Source organism: Vipera berus, assembly GCF_964194415.1.
Source record: "Vipera berus genome assembly, chromosome: 3".
Taxonomy (NCBI): domain Eukaryota; kingdom Metazoa; phylum Chordata; class Lepidosauria; order Squamata; family Viperidae; genus Vipera; species Vipera berus.
The window spans coordinates 33,797,857-33,825,351 of NC_138204.1; the positions used below are offsets into that span (position 1 = coordinate 33,797,857).

Here is a 27,495-nt window from a genome sequence, read left to right on the forward strand (position 1 = left end):
CTCATTCATCTGAAATACACAGATAGCCCACTCCCGTGCCTTGAAGGGCTTTAAAGATTAAAAGCAGCACCTTGAAGTAGACCCAGAAGCAAACTGGCTACCAATGCAGCTCACAGAACAGAGGTGTAACATGCACTGCTGTAGGAGCACATGTAACTGCCTGCACCACTGCGTTCTGTACCGTCGTTTCGGGATATTCTTCAAGGGCAGCCCTATGTAGAGCACACTGCAATAGTCGAATCTGGACTTGATTATAAGCATGACCTGCCTCATCATCATCAGGAGCAAGAAGATAGTGGAGAAAGTCAACTGGGGTGGTGGAGTGCAGGGAGGCAGGAATCCTGGGAGTGTAGGGTAGCAAGGGACTGGGATGGCTATGGCTCCTTGGGGAGTGGCAAGCAGCCCCAAAGTCGCCCAGTTCTGTCCCTGTTTGCCATTCCACAAAGGCCATGCAAGGTGAAGAGTGGCCAAAAGGGCAGAGATGGGGGCAAGATAGGGAGATGGGGAAGTTGGAGGCAATTTCTTACTATGGCTCAGGGCAGGTACAGACCAAGCTAGGAATGGCTTGGCTTGGGATGGATACTCAGCTAACAATCATTAAATTCACTTAAGGACAGTATTGCAGTGGTTAATCAAGTGGTCCCCAATGGAAGAGAATATATGTAGCTCAGGGCTGAACTGTGAAGTCTTTGGTGCTCTCTAAGCTTTGTTGCTTGCTAAGTAATATCTTCAGTGCTAGAAGGGAACAGGGTTTGCTTTCTGTTTATATACAGTAGTTTGCTGTGTCAGCCCTCCCAGGTAAACCAGACAGGAGATACAATTAGATGACCTAATTTTATTTTATTGTAAATAACAGAATCTTGCAAGTCTGAAAGTAAAAACTTCCTACCACTTTTAACTGCTTGATTCATTAGGGTGGGTCCATCCTAAATTTCTTTCTCTGACCTCCTGCCTCTCTTGTTTGATTATTTCCTAGATAGCATCTCTACACCCTGTCAGTGGGAATATTGTTTTCTTCTGGGTACTTTTTGGAGTATGCTATTGTTTATTGCTTGTTTACTGCTAAAAGGAAGCAAAAAGACTAGAAGACTTCTTCGCCAGCAGTCAACACCCAGATAAGCAAGGATATATACCAAAATTAACACCAAACAATCAAGCACTAAACAATACTCTAATCAAGGAACTATCACCCGAGACAAACAATCATATGTATATGTATATTTTGTGGCTAAGGCAGGAATAGAAATAATGGTCTCTTGGTTTTAGCAGGGAGGGAGGGAGGAAGGGAGGGAGGGAGGGAGGGAGGAAGAGAAGGAAGGAAGGAAGGAAGGAAGGAAGGAAGGAAGGAAGGAAGGAAGGAAGGAAGGAAGGAAGGAAGGATACTATAGGTGAGGAGACTAAAATAAGTATAATGAAGGCCTTGGGATAAAATGATACAGAGAAGCAATATGATGTGCCGAATGCAAGCGTTAAAAAAGTATTAAAAGAAAAATGAAGAAATAAATTTGCAAAGTCTGTATGATACAGTTGCATCCAATTTAGTAGCTATAGGTAGTTCCCAAATTTTGCATATTGCAGGGCAGCAAACCCTTCACATATAGATGTTATATAGCACACAGCACATTTTAAATTTTTTAGTGGTCCCTAAATTCTTGTTCCTGTTGCCTATATCAGAATACAGAAAAAAATTCTCCCATTTGAGCTAAGCTCCTACCGATTTACACTAACACATACATGAAGTTTTATTGTCCTGATATAGAAATTATTTGTTATTGCCTTTTTCTAAAACACTTTTTTCAACCTCCCAGTCTAGCCTATAGCCCTGGACTTCTTAGACAGCTTTCCCATGCAAGTACTTACCAGCCCCAAACTAGTTTTGCTTCCTAGATCGGCCAAAGTCAGCTAAATATTGCACAATGCAAATTAGACTAAGTACTAGAATACCAACAATATGAAACATATGAAAAAACAAACCTTTTTCTCTTACAAATTCTTAGCATCTTAGTATTATATGTTTAAATATCAATAAATGCTATGTTTAAATATCAATAAATGCTACTTAAATTTACTACTAGTAGTAAAGGCTTGAGAATTTTACAGTGAGGGTGAAGTCAGTGGCTATATTTTCCACAGAATACAGAATAACAAGCTACCACAAAATATTATGCAATGTGATTCTGAGTTATATCAACATGATGTACTCTTACAGAGCTAGGAAAAAACTATGAGCCAAAAGCTTTATTCTATTACTGTCTGGAACACTATTATATATTATTTCTCTTATGTCCAATTTTATATGTAAATTTAAAAAAATAATTATGAGAAAGTCAGATAAAAAAAGATGATTAAAGACTGAAAACTACAGCTTTACAGAACCCTTGAAGCTAAAGAATTTAACTAATCATTGAAATAGCAATTCTGGGAAAAAAACCAATAATAAAACAATGCAGGCACATCCTATTATAGTGCTTGCCGCCCATTCTACTAATTAACTGCTTGAAATAATTCAGCTAGGAAATTTAGCTTTGAAGTAATGCTACAAAACTTTCTCTTAGCCAATATGTTGCAGAAGACATCTTTATTAGTGTCAGTGAAAATAAGTGACCTAACTACAAAATTTTACAGTTACAGTCCCTTAAGTTGCCAATAAAATCAAGATCTTATTTGTAATAAATTAATATAATAATTCACACTGACATAAGTTAATCATATTATTTTTCAGATTTTAATTTTGGTTAGCCAAACCTGTTAATGGCAACAAAGAGGATGAAGTGGACAAAATGGGTGAAAATATTTACCAGTCATACTGCTGTCCCTGTTTATTCCATTATGAAGCTTACAATGAACAAAGGCTGCATCAAACAGCCATGATCCAAAGAGGTTCAAGATACTATTAACTTTTGGCCTGTGAGGAGCAGGTAGTGGTCGAGGTTCACAACTAGTCTGGTTTGGGCTAGACAGCGGAGAAGTAGATGATGGCTGGTGTTTGGAAGCATGAGCAGTGTTAGCCTATTTGAATGAAAGAAAAACAAAAGCATTTGTTTAGAACTCTAATCGTATCTGCTTATAATATAATAATGTCAATTATCATCTGTATATCAAGAAGTATCAACACAACATTGCTGTTGCTAAGGGTAAAGACTTACTGTGCTGTTTTTCATTGTTGGCTTATTCACAGTTACAGCACGATGTCTTCGATTATGAGGTGGGGTTGTATTAACAGCTGCAGTTTGGGGTATGCTCAATCTATTTACTGGTGTAGGTGGAGCACTATCAGCACGGGGCCTTGAAATACCTGAAAAATATAACATAAATTTCAACCTGAAGTTCTTCCTAAAATCAATGGTAACTTTTTAGAAATTAGTTTTTTTTACTAAGACTAGAAAGATGTCAAAGTTTTCAAATTATATATTATTGCTTCTTAAAACATAACCAGATTTGAATGTATACCATGAAAACAGAAATAGAAGAAAAAAGAAAGTTATTTTTTTACCAAATTGGTTAATAGTCATCTTCAAAATTTTAAGAGAACGATTTATCTCTAACATAAGTAATAAAGTAATGAAGTTAAATGCACAGCTTTCTTATATCTAGTTGAAAATTCTTCAGAGTGATAAGCTAGAGAAAATCAGTGGGGTGAACTGATTAGGCATTTGTGGAGGAAAATCCCTATGTGACAAGAGGCTCAATGAAACAAATCTACATAAGTGTATGCAGTGATACGATGCTCTACTTTTGAAAAATGTGTAGCATGCTTTTGCAAACCTTTCACTTATATTTATATTATGATATTAAGAGGCGTTTCCACACACCCCTCAAATAATTAACTGTAACTTGAGAGAGTCAATCTTACAATACTGGTCAGAACAGAAAAAGATGTAATAGTTTAGAAGCATTTATAAGGGGTACTTCATTATAGGCCAACCAAGCACCCTTTTTGATGCATTAAATCAATGATGTATTCTGATAGGCTGAAAAGGAGCACCAGTTGCTTCAAAGGGTTTTCTCAGTTTTCCACATGGGTATCTTGAACAGGTAGCATTTCCACTGGAACTACCAGCAGAGTTGAGATTATGGTTGGTTTAAATGCTTCAGTGAGTGTTTTGACCCTTTTGAATACTTTGGACAGCCCTAGAAGTTGTTAAAAATAAAGACATGTACAAGAGATCGGTGCTGAGTTGTCAGGCCACCATTAACAATTAGTCATTATTGAAGAAATAGTGTGTAGCTTTCTATTGGTTTCCCCCCCCCATCCTGCTCTTTTCTTCCTTCTCTTTTACATGCAGTTACCCCTTTGTTATATTTCATTTCCCTGTTTGTTTTGCTATTTCTATAAGAAATAACATAACAGAGCTCTCTATTTTCCAAAAAAAATAAATTTCAATTGTAGCTATTAATACAGCTAATATTTTTGTCTTACTCGGTATATATTTGGGATTGTGGCTTTGTGGAGGTATATAAACAGATGTACACATACCCACATATATACACTAGTGTGCCACAGGCATACAATTACTGGGAGATAGAACTTTTCCAAGAAAGGTTTCAGCCGGAGTTGGCAGCTGAAGCCCAAATGTAGCTTCCAATGACACTACTGAAAAGAAGGGTCAAAATTTCAGGTCGTTTTCCTACTTGTGGGAATACAACTTTCTGTTAAGGGATGGGTTTAGGAATCAGAATAAAAGCATTTTATCTCATGCAGATATTACTGTCTCATTCCTCCTCCACAACACTGCCCTTACACTACAAAATTAATTAGTTAGTTAATTAAGTAAAAAAATAGCCCTTTGAAAATCATCCTGTTGCTGAACTTCGGCAGTTGGATTTCAAGATATCCTGGGGACCACAAACGGTATGCCAGGAACTGCATGCAGCCATTTGCCCCAATTGCCCACTCTAAATATACAGCCTACAAAATATCAATGTAGCAAATATTAAAAATTATTAACATTGGAGCCAAAGTTTCATTCTTCCCATTTTAGAAACAATATATTGTTTGTTTTGTTTGTATTTCGTTCTCCTGCATCAAAATATAAATTGCTCACGAACATTTGCCAAACCATTTTAAGGGAATCTCATTTTTTTTCCATAATCTTCAGAAATCAATCTTGCTACAACTTAGAATAGAGCTGGAAGGGACCTTGGAGGTCTTCTAGTCCAGCCCCCTGCTCAAGCAGGAGAACCTACATCATCTCAGACAGGTGATTGTCCAGTCTCTTCTTAAAAATTTTAAGTGATGGAGCGCCCAAGATTTCTGGGGGTAAGCTGTTCCACTGGTTGATTGTCCTCATTGTCAGGAAGTTTCTCCTTAATTCCAGGTTTCTTCTCTCTTTGATCAATTTCTAACCATTGTTTCTCATCCTTCCCTCTGGTGCTCTGATGAACAACCTGGCCCCCTCTGCCTTGTGGCAGGCCCTCCAACACTAGAATACTGCTAACACGTCTCCCCTATTTCTTCTTTTCTTTAGACTAGCCAAACTCAAGTTCCACAGCCGTTCTTTGTATGTTTTGGTCTCCATACCTTTGATCATCTTAGTTGCTCTTCTCTGAATTTTTTTCAAACTTTCAACATCTTCTTTTGTGATATGGTGACCAAAATTGGCTGCAGTATTCAAGGTGTGGTCTTACTAGGGCTTTATAAAGTGGTACTAATACTTCATGTGATCTTGATTCTATGCCTCTGTTTATACAACCCAGGATTGTATTTGCTTTTAAGGAATAAGGATAGGAAAGCTCCTCAGCTTTTTTCATAAAATTATGCCCTTGTTTTTTTCTTTTTTAGCTATGGCATTGGGGGATTTACAAAATGAAGAAAAGAGGCCCTCAATAACTTTCTGAACTTTGATAAAACTTCTCTAGATGGCTGAGGAATATGGTTGGCTCAAAGTGATATATGAGCAGTCAAATTACATGGAAGTCTAATCTATAAGTATAGAAAAGCTGCTTCCAATAAAACTAAACTCCATGGTTCTCTAGATCAGAGGTCCCCAACCTTTTGGGCACCAGGGACCAGATCCGTGGAGAGAGATTCTTCCACAGACTGGAGGGTGCGTGGTTTTGTGTGCTGCCTGCATCTCGCGGATGCGGCTTTGCTTGTTTGTGCGGACCGGTTGCTGGCATGCTGTGGCCCGGTACTGGTCCATGGACTGGGGGTTGGGGACTCCTGCTCTAGATCTAGGGTATAGTACAGAGGTTTCCAAACGTTGTCAGTTCACAGCACCCTAAATAGCTCTGTGATTTTTCCATGTTGGATCTAAGCCAAAACTGTGAACTTTTTTGAGCTGGTAGTTCACAATATCATAGCATCTCTGTAAGTTTGTTGTGACAGCCCAGGGAAACCAAGGGTATAATGTATTTTTTCTGTATCAATGTAATCATGACTACTACATTTCTGGACCTCACTATTTTGGTGTCATTTTCAAATCTCAAATGCAAGACAGAATCCTTCATTTACAATTAAAAATATTAAGGGAGGACTTTAATCCACAGATAAAAGGATAAACAATTTACAAGTGAGTGATTGACAGCTCTCTTCCACATGCCTTGGTACCACAATCAGCACAATTGAAACAGATCTGTTTGTCATAGCTTAACAAAGAGAAAGAAGCAGTATTCTGTTATTAAACAGCTTTTTATGAGTTTTAAATTAACAAATAAGTCTAAGATTGATTTTAATGCAAATTCTGCATTTGACTCATGATTAAGTGTAGCTCTCTCACGCTGCAATACATTTTAAATAGCATTTTGCAAAAAAAAGTCCACATAATTTAATTATATTCTTTCATAGTCTATTTTAATTTATTGAAAGATGTGACAGGAAAGTAATTCATTAAAAGATAAATATTAAAATGGAATGACTATAGTTGATCTGTTTATTTTTAAACTCTGTTATGTTAACCTATTAGTACACATCATGTTTTTTTCCACTAATAGGCATAACAGACTTGCTGGGTTAGCTAGACCAGAAATCTATATGCATAGCAGCCAAGCAGATGCCAACAGGAAACCCATAAATTAGACATGAGTACAATATCATCATCCTGCTCCTGCTCCCTATCAGCTCCTATTCAATAGTATTGAATATTTAATTATCTGTTCAACCTCTATCTAACATTGCAGTTATGAATACACAGCCATCATAACTACCAATTATTTGAATGTCTTAGTGTCTGTTTATTTATCTTCTTTTAAATATAACCAAGATTGTTATATTTGGCATTAGCAAATTTTGTAGCAGCAAATTCCAAAGCTAATTGCAAAGTAATCTAATTTTATTTGTCCTGAAATTCCCACTCTTCTTTTTCATTCAATAAGTACTTCCCAGATTTTTATAATTTATAAGCCATCAATAATTTTATCAAAGAGTGCAGATCCCATCATGATGGAAAACCACTTCTTAAAAATACATCTGAAGTTATTCTGTTATAATATTTATAATTTTGGGTGTTTTAAATTTTCACTCTATACTCCACCTCACTAGTCCTATGCATCAACAGCTGGAAATTAGATGATTTCATATGCTATTATCACAATATTTTCATCTCCAAGAATAATTTGATATACTTCCATTACACCTGTTTTTGAAGCTACAGATATCTTTTTCTAAAGAAAACTTCTATGATTAAGCAAACCATCTTTTCTGTATTTTTTTGTTACACAGTATCATAGTGCAAACACTAGAAGTATACATCGTACAAAGCTAACAGCAGCTTTAAACTACTTCAAAGTACTTTACTAGTAGTAAACTTTATAGTTATCCTAAGATGGGAGCTGCAATCTCTGTTTTTTTATAGCAGACACACATTGAATTCATATCATAACCTTAAGACTTTCACATTCAGTTCCCATTACCTCAATGGCTATCAGCAAAATCTGAAGTTAGGGATTTTGCCTAAAATGAATCATTCTATATTTATCTGTTTGGAACTTCAGTTGCTATTTTAATATTCATTTCTGCCACCAATCTCAAGTTTGGCAACATACACTGCACTTCTGAAAGCATTCTGTTTAATGCCCCATAGAAACAATCCTTCCCCTTTATTCAAGCAATCCCTTCATGAATTTTTCCCTATTTCTCAATATTTAGAAATTTTAAACATGTCTTAATATATTCCAGCATGTATGTTAACATTATTAGAATAAATTAGGACTATAGAAAAATTATACAAAGAACTAAATACACGTTACAGCTGGGTTTTAATAGCAGGGGCAGACCAATGTCATAAACAAACAAGACCTAATTAAGATTCCATTTAACTTTTGCATTTATAAAATGGTTAAAATTATACAATTTTGGGACATCACATTAATTTTGTTGCAGGATGAGAGAGAAACTTATTAACATGACTGAAAGATCTTAAGGAATGGTAGTTTGTGTGTGTGTGTGTGTGTGTGTCTACACAGACACACACACAATTTCTGGAAATACACAATGCACAGCAATGAAGAGCCCAATTTTATAGCAAAAAGGAAATCTGTATAACAACTTTAAAAATTAAGCACAATACTATATTTTAAGTATTTTATTACAATGTTAATATATCAATTTATACTAAGAAACCATCATGACAGAATACTGCAGCTTCCAAAAATTTGATTCAAACCCCAACCACTGTTAAATCACCATCGGCTGAGATTCTTGTCACCCAACAGAGTGCAACAAGTTTTAATACCATATCTGGGTAATCTTTCACACACACTGGTTGAAAATGCAGCAACTCCTAAAGAAGAGAGAGAGTATATTTCTGATACATTATGTGCTATAATGGAAACATTTCCAAAAAGCAGTTCCTGAGAAAAATGTCATATTGCATTTAATTTTTACTGAAAGTTATGGTTTCATACAAAAACAGGCAATTGTTTTAGCTAACAGCAAAACATAAAATCCTAAAAATTCTTGAAATTATTCAAGTAGGAACCAAGAAATATTTCAAGGCATTTTGCTAAATATGTTAATAATCTATTTTTCAGTACCTATTAGCAAGACTACAAAAATCTGAACAGAAAAAGACTTGGCTGGTTTCCTGAAAGACAATATGATCACCCAAGGATTTGCAATATACCTTCTAACTTTATATTTTAAAAATAGTTTGTCTACCTTAAATTTTGTTTCTAGAAAATGTACGTAGGAGAGGCAGGTGGGAATCAGAGGTGGAAGATGAAGCTCATAAGAAGACTAACAAATGCCAATTATTTGAAATAAGATATATTTCAAATGTGCAGATAATGTCATTGACACATATGCAATTATGGTCCTGCAGCACACAACTGTAGTGTTAAATAAATGAATATGAAATGTTAAAATCCATTAAGCTATACCACAAAAAGAGGAAAGCAACATCTTATAAATTAAAATACCTTACCTAGAAATGCATCCACTAAGCAACTAATCCCACGCATAGCACGAAAGAATATTTGAGGCAGATGTTTAAGGCAGGGATACTGATTCAATTCCTGAGCCATTCCACTCACATTTAGGAACTGTTCCTGAAATTTGGGGGTAGAACTTATTATCGCTGGATTACTCAAATCCACAGGATTGCTACAAAGAAAAAGAATATTATTTAATCAGAATAAACTGACCTGATGAAGGAAAAACCCTAGAATACACTGAGTATTTTTATTCTTTAAGAAAGATTATTTTAAAGAAAATAAAAGATCCCAGAATTCTTCAAAGTCTGGAAACATACATTATTCCTTAAGTTTCTAATACCAATGGACAAATATATCAATAGCTTGTCATCTATAAAGTGCTGCATGAAGAACTGATTTCTGTTTAAATATGTTCATGAAGATGAAATGTTTAAAACTTAACAGACCAAGAATAAACAACTCATCCAATACTTAGCTAATAAAGATGACAAGGTGTTTGGGGATTTAGGTTTAAAAGAATATTAATTATGGTCATCTAGGGGCACATAACCTTTGTGTGCTGACACAAATGCAACAGTGTTATAAGAAAATGGTACAGCTATATGAATGTTTGGTGTGAATGCACTAAAATCATAGAGGAAGTGGAGGATTATTAGTTTAGTGTGTAGGGCAGTATTTTTCAGCCTTGGCTGCTTGAAGATGTGTAGACCTTAACTCCCAGAATTCCTCAGCTATGTGAAAGGAATGTCAGAAAAACTTTTTTCTAAAGTAGCTAGAAAAAGTGTTTTGAGTCAGAACTGTACAAAAGCTGTTCTGAGGACAACTCCAAAATACCAAATGCTCAGATTAAGTCAGATGTTTCCACAGGATAATTTATTTCCTAAATGAAATATATTCATTCAGTGAATAAACAAGATTGGGTTTTTATTTTATTTAATTACTAGTTTTGAATATCTGGATTTTAAACTATTACAAAGCCACTTCACAACAAGTCCAACATATTTGAATAAACTTTGACTCCAAAAGACTCATACATAACAGATCTAAGTAAACCTGCTAGTAACATGACATGATTTCTCTTTTGTACAATACCTCAGCATATGTAAAAAGCGAAACCAAGTTTGGGCAACACATTCATTATCCATTTCAGGAGGTATTAAGTTTGTATCTTCATCAGGAATTTTAAAAGGTGGAAATGAAGGTCCATATGTAAAACGCAACAATCTAGGAACAAAAATAGGCCTTTTAATGGTTTTAGAGTTCTGACTGATTTCAGTACATATATTAGTCCATATTTCAATGCAGGCATTTGCTGAACAAAATCCTTATAAATATCATGTAAACATCCAAACTCTAATCAACCTAATTATATTTTAACAAAAATTTCATGAAGTACTTTTTTTAGACCAAGCAAAATTACAGTTAACAGTTGATTAGTACTCCAATAAAAAGGAAATTTAAACAAAGAATTAACTGGTTATATAGTGACATGAAACATCCTTGCTCAAATGATAATATTCATACAGTGCAGAGTTACTCTTAATATTGCAGTGATATGAAAAACAAAGAAGAGCTTACAATAATAACATATACAGCCTCTCCATACACATAAAGTCTTTAAGATCCATCCATGTATTTTTGCAAAGTTTTTGTGGTATAATAGTTGACAAAGGCGGAAGAATATGCCTAGCACCCATTCAGAATCCTAGCAATAGGTTTCTTTTTAGAATAATAACAATAAAAATGCTTATTACATAATTATTTTGCACGACTCTTCATGACATGACAATTTTCTATTTCAAAAACAAAAAATATACAAAATAACAAATAATGGGAGTTCTGATCTGCATTCTGCTATGTGACCACCCAGAACCCAGTTTACTCAGAGAAATTAAATTTAAGAACAAATTCAAAGGTTTACACATAGCAAATGTAATAATTCAATGTGGTAAAAGTCAATTTGAATAGAAAGAGCAATGTCCAAGGGAATCTCCTGAAATATTAATATCAACTGCATTATTTAGTAATGTCAAATTGAATAATGAAAAAAGAGGTAGCCTACCTAGCAGTAAGTGCACAGATGACTTTACTCCACTGCTCTACCACTGCAGAATGGTGCCTCCAATTTGCTACCATCTCTTTGGCAGTTTTCCAATAAGGTGGTGTGGGAAAACATCGAGAACAGGCTAGCAACCAGACTTCAAACAATACACCAATCAGTTTTTCAGCCAGATTTTCAGCAATACCACCTAACAAAGCAAAGGATATTTTAAAAATCTTACTTGGAAGGAATCCTCTATTATTTTTAAATTAAGAGATAATTGTGATCCATCTAACTACTAATTATTCGCATTGCATACTGCCCTATGACACAGTCTTATGATCATATACTAGAATAGTCAGCTTTATTTAGAACTATATGCAAACTTCATGTATATATTAAATACCTGAACATGTTATTTCCAACAATACTTCTAATATGGAAATAAAAATACTAAAACTTTTAGTATAGGTTGATTTGGATGTTAATGGATATATTAAAATGTTATTAAATTTGTAGGATATAATTAATACTATTAAAATGAATACATTCCCTCTTCTGAATAATGTCTTGAGGGATCCCAATGTTAATTCCAGATATATATTTTTGTAAAAACAACAAGTTATTCACAAAACAGATATCCATGAATCTGATTAGCTGAACTGAGATTAACATTTGTGGATGACTGTTTTAATTTACTGGACTTGCAAAAATCTAATTGGGCTAATATTTTATTAGCCATAAATATGCACAATAAAAAATAGTCCAATGTACATGAAATAAATTGATGGGCCTTATTGGAAAGTTATTATTTGTCTCCACTAAAGTTAGGACAAGTTCTTGGAGGAAACAGTTTTATTTCCAGGATTGTGAATATGAGAAATCTTTGGATCTATTGCAATGTAGATTAGATTTTGATCTGAGACTCACACATAACATCGCAAGTCCTTAAAAACATTCTATTGATATCAACGAATTAGTGATAAATATTAATTCATCAAAAAAAACTTTCAGTTTTCTGAATATTAGACAAGTCTAATATTTCAACATCATTTTAGGATAATGATGCTTTAAAATATTAAAACAGTAAGAAAAAACAGGATAATGTTCTTAATTATATAACCTCTAGCTAAAAAATTATTTGTAAGTAACAAATGAGAAAAGCTGTGTCTAACCTTGTACTGTTGGAGGTGCCAGTAGAGTATCATTAATCTGCAGCAGAAACAATAATAAAACTTCCCATGTTTCTCTAGCCATAATGGTTGATTCATGAGCCAATTTCTGGACAGCTTTCAAAACTTGCAAACACAATTTAATCTGACTGGAACCTTGATCCTGCCTATAAGGAAGAAAACATACCTTAGCAACACAAACTGCAAAAAGTATCTGCAAAGACTGAAGTTGGGAAACAAGAGGGAATATTTCAACAGCAAATCGATATTATAATACTGGGAAAAGGGTACTTAAGTCTTCAGATTTGTATTTGAGGAAAAACAGATTCACTTAACAAATTATTTCTTAAATGAGAGTGGGAGTTCTGTTGAATTGATTTCTAATCTTGCATTTCCAAAATTCTCTATTCCAATATCTTATTTCTTGACATTAAACCTGATTAATGAAACTCCTTATGAGTCTTGTTCCCTAGTTGTAATATACTGTCAAGGGCCTGCCAGCAGGATTAAGAGAGGTTAGTCATAAAAAAGGTTTTCAAAGGATCTAAAGTCAGCAGTCAATAGAGTAATTTAAAATCTCTAAGCCACCTAGTTGAATTCAAAATACCTATTAGTTCTTCTAATAATATACCATTTTCAGAGATCCTGCTTACGGAAGAACAGCTTGAAACACATAGGGCATTATATTTTTATCTTAAATATTTTACTTCAGCTGCTGGCAATTTGTTGCAGAGTTTAAGATACCGTAATTAAAAATTTGCAAACAAATGTTAAAGAATAAATTTTTTACTGACTCAAAAACATAAATACAAATTAAAACAGTTTTCTAAAACAGAAGTTACCAAGATTTTTCTACAATTAATAATATGAGTAATCTAAAACAGGGATTATTTCATTTATTTATTTTATTTTTATTACATTTATATCCCGCCCTTCTCCGAAGACTCAGGGCGGCTTACAAGCTTAGCAGTAGCCTTCATTCTATGTATATGCCTGCTTGTCAGGGCTTTCACACACCCCCTAAGCGGCATTATTACAAAGTCAGCTTAATTGCCCCCAACAATCTGGGTCCTCATTTTACCTACCTCGGAAGGATGGAAGGCTGAGTCAACCTTGAGCCTGGTGGGATGCGAACCTGCACTAATTGCAGGCAGCTGGTGTTACTTAAGGAGGCATCAGCCCACTGCTCCACCAAGGCTCTTAGGTATAGTTTTAAGATAAATGATGGCTGATTGTATGGACTATTACTTTGTATTGATTAATAATGATAGAGGCATAAAATTATGTGGTATACACTACTTACCTAGGTACAAAGAGGTTCTGTAGATGTTTGAGAATGCTCTGAACGTAAAGATTTGGTTCTTTAATAACAGGTGGAGGAATTGTATCTTTAGGTATAACCAGAGCCATAATCCAATCTGTATATACATCAACACAGTATTTCACTGTCTCACCATCCAAAGGGAGAGTCAGCCCATAGCAAACCACCTCCATTGTCCATTTTACCTAAGGAAATAAAAATACAGCAGTATTAATACCAGCAGTGGCAAAAATATAGGTAATCAAGTTTGAAAAACAAAATCCAGTTCTTTTTCAGCTATATTCAAAATTCTTGGGTCTAGAAATATTATGTATAGCAGTGGACCACAAACCATATTGTTTGTATGTTTCACTGAATAGAACTTAATATACCTGTACATGGTACAAAGTTAAAGATGACATGGTTTTGCAGATTGAAATGTATACTTGTTATTTACAGATTCAAAATAGCGGTGAATATGTGATGTGCAGAACTTTGAAAAGGCTTCTAGTTGATTTAGTGCTTTTTTGTTCTTTTACTTCTATTTTACTGTACTTATTAATAGAGACCAAAAGGTGATTGATTCACTAGGTCTACAATTAATCAGGTGAATAAAAAAATATTGTTAATTTAACTCTTGAGTTCTAATTGTTGCTCTGTTTTCAACAATCACAAGCTTTTCTAGGCAGCTGTCTGAATATTTGAAATACGATAATTCACTGTTATAAAGGAGTGTAATACTATAAAAATATCTCTAAATGTTTCCATCTGGTTAATTTCAGGTGCCAGAAACATTGTAAATGACACAGAATTACATGGAATAGTTGAAGGGAAGTCGAAAGCATGCAAATGCAAATAGAGTAATGGGTACCATTTCAGTGGGAAGATAACAGTGTTCTGTGTGCCTTTCGCATTTAGCCACGCTGGCCACATGACCATGAAAAATATATTTGGACAACACTGGCTCCTTGAGCCAAGAAATGGACATAGAGCACTGTGCCCTAAAATCGGACAGGGAAACCTTTACCTTTAGTGTGGTTTGTACACTATAGTACATTGGTGATGAACCTATGGCACGCGTGCCAGAGGCAGCACGCAGAGCCCTCTCTGTGGGCACAAGTGCCGTCACCCCAGCCCCGCCTCCCGCATGGCCACCTCACCAGCAGCCCCCTGGAGGAGAGCTGCTCCTGGGTGTGGCCCGTACAGAGCAGCACAGCCAAGGACATGGCAGCTGGGCAGCAGGGACAAGACTCCACCCTCACGCCCTGTCACACAATGATGCTGCGGGGCACAAGGGGAGGGCGTGGCCACCATGGTGCTGCAGGGCTGCCTGGGCGATCTGCTGCAGTGGGTCGTGGAGGTGGTGGGTGACCCTATGGACAGATGGGGTGGGGCGTCAGAAGGGAAGCAGGGCAGGTTTTGGGCACTTGGTGTCTAAAAGGTTCGCTATCACTACTGTAGTATATGGCTTTAGATATGAACCAGACCACTAAGCTTCTACATTAAAGCATAGTTAGAATTAAATGTGGCTTGGCAAATATGTAAATTTAACCAGGTGCACTCGTGAGAGCAAAAATGGTGAAAGTCAGCTGAGAGTAGTGGTACACAAGGCTGTGAAGGACAGGAGACCAAAAAGGTAGGGATGGCAGCAGATAGGCATATGGGCAGAGCTGAAGAATCCCTGCAGTCATAAGTGATGGTAGACTGCTGGGTGGACCAATTTTGATTATGAGGGGTATTGCAACAGCCGTACATTCAGAGACTTGGAAGTAAGAACTATTTGTTCAGCACCGTTGTAACATCAGATGACTGCTGAACAAATGTTCATAATTTGAGGACTACCTGTAATAAGTTATTGGGCACAGATTCCGTCAAGCTAATAGAACAAGAGATTTAGTTACAAATCTACATCAGAATAGGGACAATATCTACTTTCAAATGATACTTTGCTGCTGTGGAATGCAATCTGTCAGAATGCACAACAATGTCTGTTTCTCAGCACTGTTATTTTTAAATTAGAGAAACAACCTTACTGACATATACAGAAAGTGGAATTAAAACTTGGGCAGATGGATACTTACTTCTTTGTCGGTTTTTAGTAAGCTTTCATTTCCAGACAAATTCAAGATTTGGCCAAGAGGACGGACAACAGCATTTGCCACCTCCCTTCCCACATTTTCAGGATAACTGTGAAGTACACTGGTGTGACCTTTATCATTTTGAATTACAAGATGTAGAGACCTCCACTCTGAGTACATAATGCCTTTATACTGCAGAGTAGACTGTACCTGAAATGAAAGAAAACAGAATTAATGTTATTTATTATTGTATACAGTATTCCAGCTGAGCTATTCAAAATCTTAAAAGACGATGCAGTAAAAGTGCTACACTCAATTTGCCAGCAAATTTGGAAAACTCAACAGTGGCCACAGGATTGGAAAAGTTCAGTTTACATTCCAATTCCAAAGAAAGGCAGTGCCAAAGAATGTTCAAACTATCGCACCATTGCACTCATTTCTCATGCTAGTAAAGTTATGCTTAAAATCCTACAAGCTAGACTCCAGCAGTATGTGGATCGAGAACTACCAGAAGTACAGGCAGGATTTCGAAGAGGCAGAGGAACTAGAGATCAAATTGCCAACATACGCTGGATCATGGAGAAAGCTAGAGAGTTCCAGAAAAACATCTACTTCTGCTTCATTGACTATGCTAAAGCCTTTGATTGTGTTGTGTGGATCATAACAAACTGTGGCAAGTTCTTAAGGAGATGGGAGTACCAGAACATCTTATTTGTCTCTTGAGAAACCTATATGCGGGCCAAGAAGCAACAGTGAGAACTGGACACGGAACCAGTGATTGGTTCAAAATTGGGAAAGGAGTCCGGCAAGGCTGTATACTGTCGCCTTGCCTATTTAACTTATATGCAGAGCACATCATGAGAAAGGCAGGGCTAGATGAATCAAAACTTGGAATTAAGATTGCTGGAAGAAATATCAACAACCTAAGATACGCAGATGATACCACTCTAATGGCAGAAAGTGAAGAGGAACTGAAGAGTCTCTTGTTGCGAGTGAAGAGGGAGAGTGCAAAAGTTGGGTTGAAACTAAACATTAAGAAAACCAAGATCATGGCATCCGGCCCTCTCAATTCCTGGCAAATAGATGGGGAAGAAATGGAGGAAGTGACAGATTTTATTTTCCTGGGCTCCAAGATCACTGCAGATGGGGACTGTAGTCAAGAAATTAAAAGACGCTTGCTCCTCGGGAGGAAAGCCATGGCAAATCTAGACAGCACACTAAAAAGCAGAGACATCACCCTGTCAACAAAAGTGCGTATAGTCAAGGCTATGGTCTTCCCAGTTGCAATGTATGGCAGTGAAAGTTGGACCATAAGAAAGGCTGAGCGCAAAAGAATTGAGGCCTTTGAACTCTGGTGCTGGAGAAGACTCCTGCGAGTCCCTTGGACTGCAAGGCGATCAAACCGGTCAGTCCTAGAGGAGATCAACCCTGACTGCTCTTTAGAAGGCCAGATCCTGAAGCTAAAACTCAAATACTTTGGCCACCTAATGAGGAGGAAGGACTCACTGGAGAAGAGTCTAATGCTGGGAAAGATTGAGGGCAATAGAAGAAGGGGACGACAGAGAATGAGGTGGCTGGATGGAGTTACTGAAGCAGTAGGCGTGAGCTTAAATGGACTCCAGAAGATGGTAGAGGACAGGAAAGCCTGGAGGAACATTGTCCATAGGGTCGCGATGGGTCGGACACGACTTCGCAACTAAAAACATTATTGTATACAATTGTGAATAAAAAGGATTGGTGCAACCCATAAAATTACTCAAAAAGGAATTGGAACCAATACTGTAATCTAATAAAAAGCATGGTTGTTTGACTATTCAGTTGATATTTTTTAATCCATTCCTATTTGTTTTATTACTGAAGCAACAGCAAACTTGTGAGGCTAAAGAATATTCTTTTAGATCAGAGGTGTCAAACTGGAGGCCTGCGGGCTGGATGCATCATGTGCAGGTCATGTCCACCCCAGCTCCACAAAGGCAAAAAACATCATAATATGTCACAATACATCATGTGGCACGACCGAGTTTGACGCCCCTGTTTTAAGCAAACACTGTGATCCTTAAGCAAATCAATTTTACTCACTAGACTTTTGCCAGAAACTGGAAATAAACATTGGAAACCAGCACAAAACACCAAGTCCTTTGCCAACTAGGCTTCCATATCAGCGCTTTTAGATCATCAAATAAATCTCCCTCCATTTTTATATGTGTTATTTGAATCAAAGGAGACCATTTGATTGCCAGTTTTCTGGAAGGACTGGCCCATTTGTATTCATCAAATTGTCGCCCTGTGATTCCAGTCTCCCATATTTGCTCTGGTATATCTGTCTTCAATTCAATCTGTTCTTCTTCTTTCTGAAATTTCTTCTGGTTTGTATAGAAAGTCATTTCCATTTTCAATATTGTCACTTCCTTGTCTGGATTATCCATCAGCTGTACTTGTTGGTCAATTGAGTCCTCTGTCTTAATATTTAGCTGTTCTACTTCTTCTGCTGTCTTCTGCATTGTTGATTCTTTAGTTACAATCAAAATTTGGTTTTGTGCACCTAAGCTGGTGTCTTTGTCTTTTATTTTAGGTCTCATTTTGTCACAAGCTGAAAGGATAGTTTCATGTATTGCGTTTAGCATGGAAAGAATTTTTTGCTGGTCTTCATCTCTTTCGCGTATTTGTAAACAGTCTTTCTAGTAGAAGTTGTTTGTTAAACAAAAGTCAGTAAAGGTTTACATTCACAATTTAGGTAGGCCAGTTTCACTGCTCAGCTGTTCTCTTATAGTTGAATCTCTCACAGATAGTGCCAAGGTCAAGACAGTCTTATTTAGGTCTGGGCTGTGATCCAAGTCTCTTTTTAGGAAATAACAAATTGCCATACCAAGCTTTACCACAAGATGTCACTGCTACCATTTAAGGCAGGGGTGTCAAACTCAATTTCATCGAGGGCCACATCAGCATTGCGGTTGCCCTCAGGGGGCCGGGTGGGTATGGCCAGGGTGGGCATGGCCTACAGGGTGGGCGTGGCTAGAGTGTGTATGGCCTACTGGGTGGGCATGGCCAGCTCTACATCGTTTGCATCAAGGGTGCCTATGGGGGCCTGGGCAGGAGTGGGACAGATCTGAGGGTCTCTGGCAGAAGGAGGGTCTCTGGGCCAGGGCCAAGGCAGTGGGGGCCGTTCCCTCACTGTTTCCAGGATGGCTTCGCGGGCCACATGAAACCACTTCGTGGGCCGGATTCGGCCCCTGGGCCTTGTGTTTGACATGTCTGATTTAAGGTTTTTAAAATCCCATTTTTTTCTGGGTTCTTTTCCAATTCTATTTTTTTTCTGCAGATAATAACAAGAATTTCCAGTAAGAATAGGACACTTTAGGGTCCCCAAGTTTCAAAACCATAAAAATCCAATTTGATTAAAATTGTTCTTTTTGATGCTTAATTCCCCTGGATAGTCAGACGCCGCTATTCTTAGAGGGTGGGATAGAAATTCCCTTCCCTCTCTCCTCACAGGGGGATAGTACTGCAAGAAGCTTTTAGAGGGAAGTACTTAGGGTAGAGAGAAGATAAAATCTCACCCAGCTTTATCCGCATTGTTTTCAGTGTGCTTGGTAGTAAGTTTGACTTAGGCTGTCAGCAGCTGAGTGATGGGCCATATTGCTATGGCCGATCTTTTTCCCGTCGGTTTGAAGAGCTGCCCCGGATCAAGCGGAAGAGCTGCTGCCCTTCTGCGATCAAGCGGGGGTCCTCTCCTTGCTTGTCGCCCCTACCCTTTCCAGCATCCCCAACGGAATAAAACCAGACACTGGAGACGGAGCTCGCTTCCTTACGTCTGCCAAGGCCGCGATGGCAAATTGAAAGCCCAGATCTGTCGTAACTTTGAATGGTTGCTAAGTGATCAGTCGTTAAGCAAGAATTACTTGTAACTGTCACAGTGATACCCAAGTATATTACCTTCTCAATTTTAAACCCAGTTTTATTCATTAATTCTGTTTGAACTTATATTTTCACATTTTTTTAGAACTTTAAACTTGTTTTTCATTATGTTGCTCCAAATATTCCAAAATATTGAGCACAGTTCTAATGTTGTTCTTCGCTCTTCTTTTTTGGTAAAAACCCACAATGACCCTTGAGAATAAATTCTTCAATCTACCAACTAGAAATGTTGTGAAAAACTTAATCAGTACCGATATTGACCCATAGCTTTTGTTAAAGTCCTTAGGGTACTAAGGCTTCTTTCCAAGTCCTGACATCTTTTCACCCTATAGAATAGAATTCATCATATTTTGTAGAAGTTGTAAAAGTTCATGCTCAAAATTTATAATAAAGACACAATAATCCATTTGGTGCAGGCACTTTTCCTAGTTTAATCTTTCTTTTATAGCTTCAGAGATTTCCCTTATAGTTATAGGTCCATTCATAATTTGTCTTTGTTTGTAATCCTTTTTAGATATTCATTTTTCATACATAAATGTCATGTCCTTTATACGAATTAGGATAATACTGATGAAATCCTTTTTACATAGCCATTATCTAGTAATAATCTTATCTTCCTATTGAGATTTCAATATCTTTTTTTTTAGTTTATATGTCAACCATTTGCCTGGTTTATTTGGAATTTCAAGGTTTGTTTGCTTTACATAATATTATCATTTCTCTTACTCTTAACATATTTTTCAAATTTTTAAAGCACATAGACATCCCTTTTAGATTGTTTATGCCCACACATATTACTTTATTACTCTTGAGACAAAAAATTGCAAAATGAAGGGGAAAGATGCACAGACATGTTCTGTGATTTTTAACTCTAAATGGATACAGTGGGTGAAGAATTTATAAAAATTATTCAAATACAGTATTTGTGAGAATTGAGTTCTGCAAAGCATATATTACAGGAATATCAATCCTAAACGAGCACTTGCATTGAAAAGCTGGTGCAGGTAGGTTAAATCTTAGAATAAGGTTTATGCTATGATCAGCAAAAGAGATATAATACAATAGGTTTATTAGAGCAGGAATAATGCCTGCATTTTATTATTCACGATTCAGATGAAAACATCCACTGAAGACATGTAATCCATTTACAACTAAATTTAAATATTTATGCAAATACAGTAGAACTTATGCAGTTCTGATGGCTGAAGAGCATCTCTCTATGTATGTATGTATTTATGTATATACACACACGCACACACAGAGAGTAGTTCTCCCTTAGCAAATGCTCTTTCAGCAACCAGTTACAATGTTGCCAAAACTAACTTTATGACAAATGCCTGCATTTAAAACTTTTGTAGTGTCCTTCAGTCAAGTTATAACCATTATAGTCAATACACATTGTCCTGAGTCTAACCTGTTTTTCATTTTCCCCTTCCTTGTGGAGTGAAGAGATTGGAGTGGGAAGGATTACAAGAAAATAGGCTGGCCCCCACTGGGGAATACAAATCAATCATGTGACTGCGGGATGCTGTAACGTCATAATTATAAGCTTGGCACAAAATGCCTGGTGACCACAGGAAAACCACAGCCAATGTTACGTATAAGGACCAGTCATAGCTACCATTTGTTCAGCACCATGTTTGAACAGTTGCTGAATGAGTGGTCATTAAAGAAGTACCACACATAAATAATTATTTTTAATTTTCTTAACGGTTAAAAGTATTTTGGATATTATATTCATGCAGAAACGCCTTCCAAGAAAACTTTAGTAGGTAAAATATTCTGTGGCTTTAAAACATTAACCCTTTCTGAGACTGCAAACCGCATGGCCTACAAGCAGACTTTGTTCACGTATCATATGAAGTTACAAACTATAGTTTACAAACTACAATTAAATTGACACATTACATTGATCCACAAGGAGTTTGTTTGTTTTTAATTTAATATATGTTAATTCCTGCCTCAGCCTGACCCAGTTGTTCTTTCTCATTACAGCAAATATGAGTTTTGAACAGATGTCACAGTCTGAAAAGATGGTGTGATACTCATGATAAAAAGAATCTGTGGCCTAGTTTATTCAGTGAGCTAAAACACTGCAAAGCTACCCCTTGGGATTTATTCAATGAACTATATTTAAGCATGCTGTGTAAACCAAGTTTATACCTTACCTTCCATGTCTTACATTTCTAGGTATCACCCCAAATTCAAGCAACACCAAGAAAAACATACTTTGGGATATATTGTAAATTAAGTATAGTTACGCTTAATATATCTCAGAATTATAAATATATTTCCAATTTAAACATGAAATTGCAACTAATATATTACACAAATAATATAATTTATGGATGTGCCTTCTTTGGTAAATTCTAAGACACATATGGAAAAAATGTAAGTGTAGAATTTCATCAAAATATTTGAAAAAGGGAAGCATGAAACTAAACATATTATTTTTAAAAATCTTGTGTATTATGAAGTCCAATCTCCTGTGTAATACTTTTGGGTTTTTTTAAAAAAAACAGAGCACTGAATACACACAAATAAAGATATATGAAGGTAGACATACATATACATATAAGTATTTTAATTCAAGAAAAAGTTAATTCTGTCGAGTATGAATATGTAGCTTACTAGACATGGTCAAACAGCCTATAATAGATACCATTAAGCTTATTCATTCAAATTTTTCATCTGGAATATATTTATATAAGAGAATGTCTAGCTCAGCACAAAAGGAAAAGTCAGCACAAAGTCCCTTCACAAAGAACAATTCCAAATAAGATTATGTAAGTGATATGCAAACGAAGGAAGGTTGCACTAAGCAGGAAACTGATATATTCAAAAGGATTTCCTTCTCTCCTATTGACTTCCTAAAGAGTCCATTTTTATTTCCTGGAGAAGAAAATGGAATAAAATTTCTGCCACTGCTTAAAAGATCAAGAAGCAATTACACATCTATAGTGTGTGAACCCATCCCAGCTACGTTTCTGACATCTTAATCATGAATCAACATTTTTCCTTGGTAATTCAAATCCAGATCACGGGACCAACAAAGATACCTTTTGTTGATGCAGTCCTTGGTCACATTATAAAACATCTGCGCTTTTAAGACAGAATTGTATATACATCATTATCATCATAAGGTCCATTTGCATTTCTCATTCCTGGCTCTGCAGAGCTTGAGCCAGTGAGAAATAGTTATAATTATAATTTCAAGTCAGCAGTTTTGGAGTTTTAAAATCACTGCATCCATTTTAACTCACTTTCTAGAACTAGTTTATCTCTCCCATCCAAGATTTGGTTTAGCTTTCTCTTCCTATACAATTCCATTTATACAACTTCATTCTGCCTGCCACACTTTAAAACTTTGCAAAAGGAATTCAAGATTTCAAATCTTTCTTTTGTTTTTTGAAAAGACTGTATGCTATATCTTTCTGCAGCCTATTTAACATTACTATATAGTAGTATATCAAATTAAATCAGGTACTTTAAGGGAAAAAAACCCAAATTTTTTGTATTTATGAAATAAGATATATTTTTTTGATATGGACCTATGATATACGTTATGTGTACAGGGTTTACAGGGAGTGCAGAATTATTAGGCAAATGAGTATTTTGACCACATCATCCTCTTTATGCATGTTGTCTTACTCCAAGCTGTATAGGCTCGAAAGCCTACTACCAATTAAGCATATTAGGTGATGTGCATCTCTGTAATGAGAAGGGGTGTGGTCTAATGACATCAACACCCTGTATCAGGTGTGCATAATTATTAGGCAACTTCCTTTCCTTTGGCAAAATGGGTCAAAAGAAGGACTTGACAGGCTCAGAAAAGTCAAAAATAGTGAGATATCTTGCAGAGGGATGCAGCACTCTTAAAATTGCAAAGCTTCTGAAGCGTGATCATCGAACAATCAAGCGTTTCATTCAAAATAGTCAACAGGGTCGCAAGAAGCGTGTGGAGAAACCAAGGCGCAAAATAACTGCCCATGAACTGAGAAAAGTCAAGCGTGTAGCTGCCAAGATGCCACTTACCACCAGTTTGGCCATATTTCAGAGCTGCAACATCACTGGAGTGCCCAAAAGCACAAGGTGTGCAATACTCAGAGACATGGCCAAGGTAAGAAAGGCTGAAAGACGACCACCACTGAACAAGACACACAAGCTGAAACGTCAAGACTGGGCCAAGAAATATCTCAAGACTGATTTTTCTAAGGTTTTATGGACTGATGAAATGAGAGTGAGTCTTGATGGGCCAGATGGATGGGCCCGTGGCTGGATTGGTAAAGGGCAGAGAGCTCCAGTCCGACTCAGACGCCAGCAAGGTGGAGGTGGAGTACTGGTTTGGGCTGGTATCATCAAAGATGAGCTTGTGGGGCCTTTTCGGGTTGAGGATGGAGTCAAGCTCAACTCCCAGTCCTACTGCCAGTTTCTGGAAGACACCTTCTTCAAGCAGTGGTACAGGAAGAAGTCTGCATCCTTCAAGAAAAACATGATTTTCATGCAGGACAATGCTCCATCACACGCGTCCAAGTACTCCACAGCGTGGCTGGCAAGAAAGGGTATAAAAGAAGGAAATCTAATGACATGGCCTCCTTGTTCACCTGATCTGAACCCCATTGAGAACCTGTGGTCCATCATCAAATGTGAGATTTACAAGGAGGGAAAACAGTACACCTCTCTGAACAGTGTCTGGGAGGCTGTGGTTGCTGCTGCACGCAATGTTGATGGTGAACAGATCAAAACACTGACAGAATCCATGGATGGCAGGCTTTTGAGTGTCCTTGCAAAGAAAGGTGGCTATATTGGTCACTGATTTGTTTTTGTTATGTTTTTGAATGTCAGAAATGTATATTTGTGAATGTTGAGATGTTATATTGGTTTCACTGGTAAAAATAAATAATTGAAATGGGTATATATTTGTTTTTTGTTAAGTTGCCTAATAATTATGCACAGTAATAGTCACCTGCACACACAGATATCCCCCTAAAATAGCTATAACTAAAAACAAACTAATAACTACTTCCAAAAATATTCAGCTTTGATATTAATGAGTTTTTTGGGTTCATTGAGAACATGGTTGTTGTTCAATAATAAAATTAATCCTCACAAATACAACTTGCCTAATAATTCTGCACTCCCTGTAGTTGAAGGAATGTCTTTGGTAATTTGATATTGTGATTTGGTTCATACAATGGTAAGTTATATTGTGCTTCCATGTTTTAGTATTTTGTGGAAACCAAACCACTACGATTTTTTTTCCTCAACTAGATTTTACCTGGGTTAACACTGTTCCTAACACAGACCAGGGATTCATAAAAGAATATTCAGATGTGAATTTAAACCAAGTGGCTTGCTAACTGAAGCTAAGGTTCAGCACCAGACAATAAAGAATGCTATGGCAATTGATCAACAATTTGTCTGATTTGTGCCACTTCTGCACTGGTTGCTAGCCATTCCTTGTTTGTTTTTAAACACACTGCACTGAGTTGCACACTGTGGTGTAGTTTGCTGAGTTTTAGTTTAGCATAATATGTGATCACCTAAACTACTGCAGTTTCTTTCAGCAATACATGGTTTATGACCATAATGGTGATTTATTTATTATTGTTCAGCAAGCTATAGCTTTGTCTATTGCATAAATTTAGTAACTTGGTCTTCTGAAAGATAAAGAAAAGGTATTTTGTATTCTACCACAAAGTGCACCTCACTCATTTCCTCCCTATAACCACGAAAAGGTAGATCATGCTACTAAAGTTAGTACATGATATTATCCTCACACCTCTATTCAGTTTCTACCACAATCCTGCTCCATCTTACTGAAACTAAAATGATCAAGGCTTGAAACTGGAGTGGCAATTCAGTTGGAGGAAGCATTAGCAGCGGCTGATTGTTCATGCAGCACTCAGAAGCAACAGAACTGACCCTAGTCAGCTAATGTCTTTTGGAAAGACTCCAGGCACCTGCTGCCCCCTGATTTCTGTGTGAATGGAGAGAGGGAATGGCCAGCAACGTAAAAGTAAAGAGGCTGCTGGCCACAACACACCAGAAAGCAGAGCCCAGAGTTTGGGGAGTTTATAGTTACAGTACTCTTTACTTATCTGAAAAGTACTTCTCAATTTTGGTTTATTCCATACAGCAAATACTGGTTTAAATACCAGAAACTTAAGCTCTCCACAAATACCGTACTAGATAATCTCACTGTTTATCCTTTTGTATCATAACTGAAGTAGCAAGGAGTTCTACCTGCTAACAGAAACACTTAAAACCTGGGATTTCATACCATAAATACTGGATTAAAAAACAAACCTGACCGGGTGTCCTCTTTTGCAAAGATGAAGTATTATTGGTAATCACAAAATAGGCCATTTATTATATAACCTAACCGATAAACAGAGTTCTCTAGGCCATATATTGCACTCCAAAAATTAAAAACATAATGCACAATCATTATTGGTTTAAAAAAAAAATACCCAAGGAACAAAATTAAAACACTCAAGGAACAAAAATGAAATGAAGTAAAAACGAGCCCCAAATGAAACTGTAAAGAAATAAAAATGCTAAATGGTCTTTAAACATAGGAGAATATGATTTTTTCACTTCATGTCAAAAAGATAATACCACTGCAACACAGAAGAATCTATATATAGATATTTAGCTTTCGTTATTGATTTAGTTTACAAAATGTCAGTTTCTAAACATATTATTAAACTTTGGCCACATAACATTGATCAAGCTTTCCATTACATCAATTAAGGTCCAGTTCATAAGTAGAAAGTAAATATATATCATCCATGTAAGGTTTTAAATGGGGATGGCACTGTCTTTCCATTTTAAAAGAGTAATTTAAAAACTCATGCTCATAGTTCCTCATATGATAAATTCCAAATATTTGGCATATAATTCAAAATCACATTAATATCCTTAATCATATTACTGTTCCAAATTCAGGTTTTTTTTCTTCCACTTAATCATGTCCAATTCTCAAAGACTAACTGGACAAGTTACTGAGGTTTTCTTGGCAAGGTTTTTCAAAAGTGTTTGCCATAACACTCTTCCTATGGCTGAAAGAAAGTGACTCACCCAAGGTCACCCAGCCGGCTTTGTACCTAAAGTGGGACAAGAATCCCCAGTTTCCAGGCTGATGGTTTAACCACTCTCTGAATAAATAACGAACCTTCAATAATCAAATTGACAAACATATAAATACTAAACCAAAACAGAAGAATAGGGCAAGTCTATATTATGTAAATGCCTCCCTCCATAATTTTATGCTTCCACACAATAAATTTGAGATCACATTTTAAAAATACTGTGAAGTATTAATAAGCATTAAAAATTGTATTTAAACAGTCAGATCTTAACAGTTTATCATAATAGTCCTTAAGATTCTAAATAACTCAACTGTAATTGTGGGTTAAATGTACTATTTATTTTAATGTCCTTGCACATAGCAAATGTGCATCCTTGGTTGCCTGTAAAAATATATTACACACTTTAATGCCAATAGGACTGTAATGCACAACTTTCAGCGGCTGCTAAAGCAACTAGGCCACACCATTAAATCAATAGATGTTTTATTTATCAGATTTATAGTATATAGCCCATCTCACAAAT

General features: G+C 36.4%; 1 protein-coding gene across 3 annotated transcripts in view; it reads right to left on the minus strand.

Moving 5' to 3' along the window:
- The window catches only part of RALGAPB (Ral GTPase activating protein non-catalytic subunit beta), an 81,115-nt gene that overhangs the window by 45,627 nt on the left and 7,993 nt on the right, over positions 1–27,495 (minus strand). For all 3 annotated transcript variants that reach the window (XM_081322612.1, XM_081322611.1, XM_081322610.1), the window contains exons 2-9: positions 15,967–16,173; positions 13,889–14,091; positions 12,589–12,752; positions 11,435–11,621; positions 10,465–10,596; positions 9,363–9,541; positions 3,147–3,295; positions 2,799–3,009 (exon numbers count right to left, since the gene is read on the minus strand). In XM_081322612.1, coding sequence (XP_081178738.1) covers positions 2,799–3,009; positions 3,147–3,295; positions 9,363–9,541; positions 10,465–10,596; positions 11,435–11,621; positions 12,589–12,752; positions 13,889–14,091; positions 15,967–16,173 — 1,432 coding nt within the window. The remainder of the gene's footprint in view (positions 1–2,798; positions 3,010–3,146; positions 3,296–9,362; positions 9,542–10,464; positions 10,597–11,434; positions 11,622–12,588; positions 12,753–13,888; positions 14,092–15,966; positions 16,174–27,495) is intronic.